General features: G+C 46.8%; 1 protein-coding gene across 1 annotated transcript in view; it reads left to right on the top strand.

Annotated features, from left to right (window-relative positions):
* The window catches only part of LOC125025508, a 7,908-nt gene that overhangs the window by 526 nt on the left and 4,882 nt on the right, over positions 1–2,500 (top strand). The window contains exons 2-4 of the mRNA XM_047613524.1: positions 879–1,249; positions 1,487–1,550; positions 2,139–2,437. Coding sequence (XP_047469480.1) covers positions 1,145–1,249; positions 1,487–1,550; positions 2,139–2,437 — 468 coding nt within the window. The 5' untranslated portion in view covers positions 879–1,144. The remainder of the gene's footprint in view (positions 1–878; positions 1,250–1,486; positions 1,551–2,138; positions 2,438–2,500) is intronic.

The raw sequence follows: 2,500 nt of genomic DNA, 5'->3' as shown, positions 1-2,500 counted from the left end.
ATTACAGAAAAAGACAAACAGGTACCCACATGTAACAAGAAAAATCCATTGACGAAAAAGACAAACAAAGAACCACAGATTACAAGAAAAGTGCATTACAGAAAACAGTATTAGCACACAGTATAACACACGGAAGCCACAGACTCGTTAGCTTGGCTGAGCTTGGATCCATAGGCATGTCTCACGTGTTGATTCTCCGTAATCACGCATGGTGTTTATAGCATGCAGTTACTGTGTACGGGGTAGGAAGCGATACTATCAAGGTGGAAGGTTGTATTACGTGTTTGTTAGCAATGACAAGGGGAGATTGTTGGGTTTTACTATACTTTTACTATAAAAGATTAGTTCTACATTTTTGTTTTACTTTTGGCTCTTTCTGTGTCTGACTGCTCCTCTCTCTTTCTCTTTGCCACCCTCTCTCTTATTTGTCTGTATATCTGTCTGTCTGTCCCTGTCTCCGTTTCTCTCTCCCTCCCTCCCTCCCCCCCCCCCCCCTCTCTCTCTCTCTCTCTCTCTCTCTCTCTCTCTCTCTCTCTCTCTCACTCTCTATCTCCCTCCCTCCCTCCCTTCCTCCCTCCCTCCCTCTCTCCCTCCCTCCCTCCTTCCCCCCCTTCCTCCCTCCCTCCCTCTCTCTCTCTCTCTCTCTCTCTCTCTCTCTCTCTCTCTCTCTCTCTCTCTCTCTCTCTCTCTCTTTCTCTCTCTCTCTCTCCCCCCCCTTTCCCTCTCCCTCCCTCACCCTCTCCCTCTCTTCCTCCCTCCTTTTTTCTCTCCCTCCCTCCCTCCCTCCCTCCCTCTCTCTCTTTTCTCTTCTCTTCTCTTCTCACTCTCTCTCTTACTCACTGACTCCCCACCACCTTTAACCCTGTCCCTTATCGCAGGAGCGGATGGCCGGGACCAGGCAGTCAAGACGTCGTGGCTGTAGGATCAGCTAAGCCATCCATCCACCTCCCAGCTCTCTCCCCATCTCTTCCCCGGCTGCGGAATCCTAACCAACCTCTCCTGCAAACTTCGTAAAAACCCGGCGGCGAGACCTGACTGCAAGAACGAGAGAGAGAGAGAGAGAGCGAAGAAGAAGAAGGAATAGAAGAAGGAGAAGAAGTAGAAGAAGAGAAGAGAAGAACTACAATCAAAGAGAGAAGACGGGATGAAGCTCTCCAGCAGGTGCATAACGGCAGGATGTGTTCCCCTGAGCGTCATGTGCGTGTTGTTGATGGCGACCCTGGGTATCGAAAGTGGCTTAGCTCTTAAGGTGAGATATATTCAGAATTTTGTTTTTCTCTCTTCTTTTATACATGTATTTTTTCTAATACTTGAGTGAAAGTCAATATCGACGTCTCTGTGGTTCTGTCTCTTAGGTGACCTTCCCTTTGAGACGAACGCCAAGGTGTGCTTTTAAAATGCTGAATAATGTAGTGAGGTAATTTTCTTTAGTTATATTTTAGGTGCTGGATTGTTTTTGGTTTACTTTTTTTTTTCTCCATTATAGACTCCAGACGAAACTATGAAGCTTTCGAAGGAAGATCTGCAGTTTCTGTTTGGAAATAAAGAAGGTGAGGATTGAACGTTGAGGATCTGCAAGTAATTCTTCTCTCTCCCTCTTCCTTCTTTTTCTCTCTCCCCCCCCCTCTCTCTCTCACTCCCTCCCTCCTATCTCCCTCCCTTCCTCCCTTTATATATCCTTCCTTCCCTCCCTCCTCCCCTTTTCTTTCATACACCCACTCGCTCAGTCTCCCTTCTCTCTCTCACCCTCTTTCTGTCTCGTTTATTATCCACGTCACGCGCTAGAAATCAATACATACATTTTTAAATAGTCTCTGAAAATATGTTTGTAGTATGCACACCTGTTCTTACATGTACTATAAAAGATAGTTTTTGAAAATATGAAAGGAAAAAAGATCACCATTATTCAGCAAAATACTTCAGCATTATGTAATTTGAGTAAATATATATGTATATATATACATTTGCATATATATATGAATATCTATCTATCTATATATCTATCTATCTATATATATATCAAAAGTCATAAACAGGAAAATTAATATTCCATAGCCTGAGAGATCAATAGCACCTCTCACCCTCGCAAAACCCTTGACTAAATACCGCCCACTCACGCTCACGCCCCTCTCGAACAGCCCCACCTCACTCCATCATCAACATCCGCACTCGCCCTCGAGAAAAACGCTCCTCCTCCACTCTGACCGATAGTCCGGGTCTTCTCGACGTCGTCCTTGAAGATGAGGAGGACCAGATCGAGTTCGAACTCCACCCCAACAGCCTCCTGGTGTCGCCTCACTTCACCCTCGTGGTCCGGGATGACGAGGGGGTGACGGAGGACAGGGGAGTCACCCTTCCCTCGTGCATTTACGTGGGGGAGGCCAAGGGGAACCCTCAGACGACGGCGGCGCTCTCGAACTGCGACGGACACGGCTTCGTGAGTGTTGCTTGAGGGGCTTTCGGGAGATTTTCTTCGAGGTTTGGGTTCTTAGGAAGTGGG

This window comes from Penaeus chinensis, chromosome 5 (genome assembly GCF_019202785.1).
Source record: "Penaeus chinensis breed Huanghai No. 1 chromosome 5, ASM1920278v2, whole genome shotgun sequence".
Taxonomy (NCBI): domain Eukaryota; kingdom Metazoa; phylum Arthropoda; class Malacostraca; order Decapoda; family Penaeidae; genus Penaeus; species Penaeus chinensis.
This window is presented reverse-complemented; position numbering and strand designations above follow the sequence as displayed.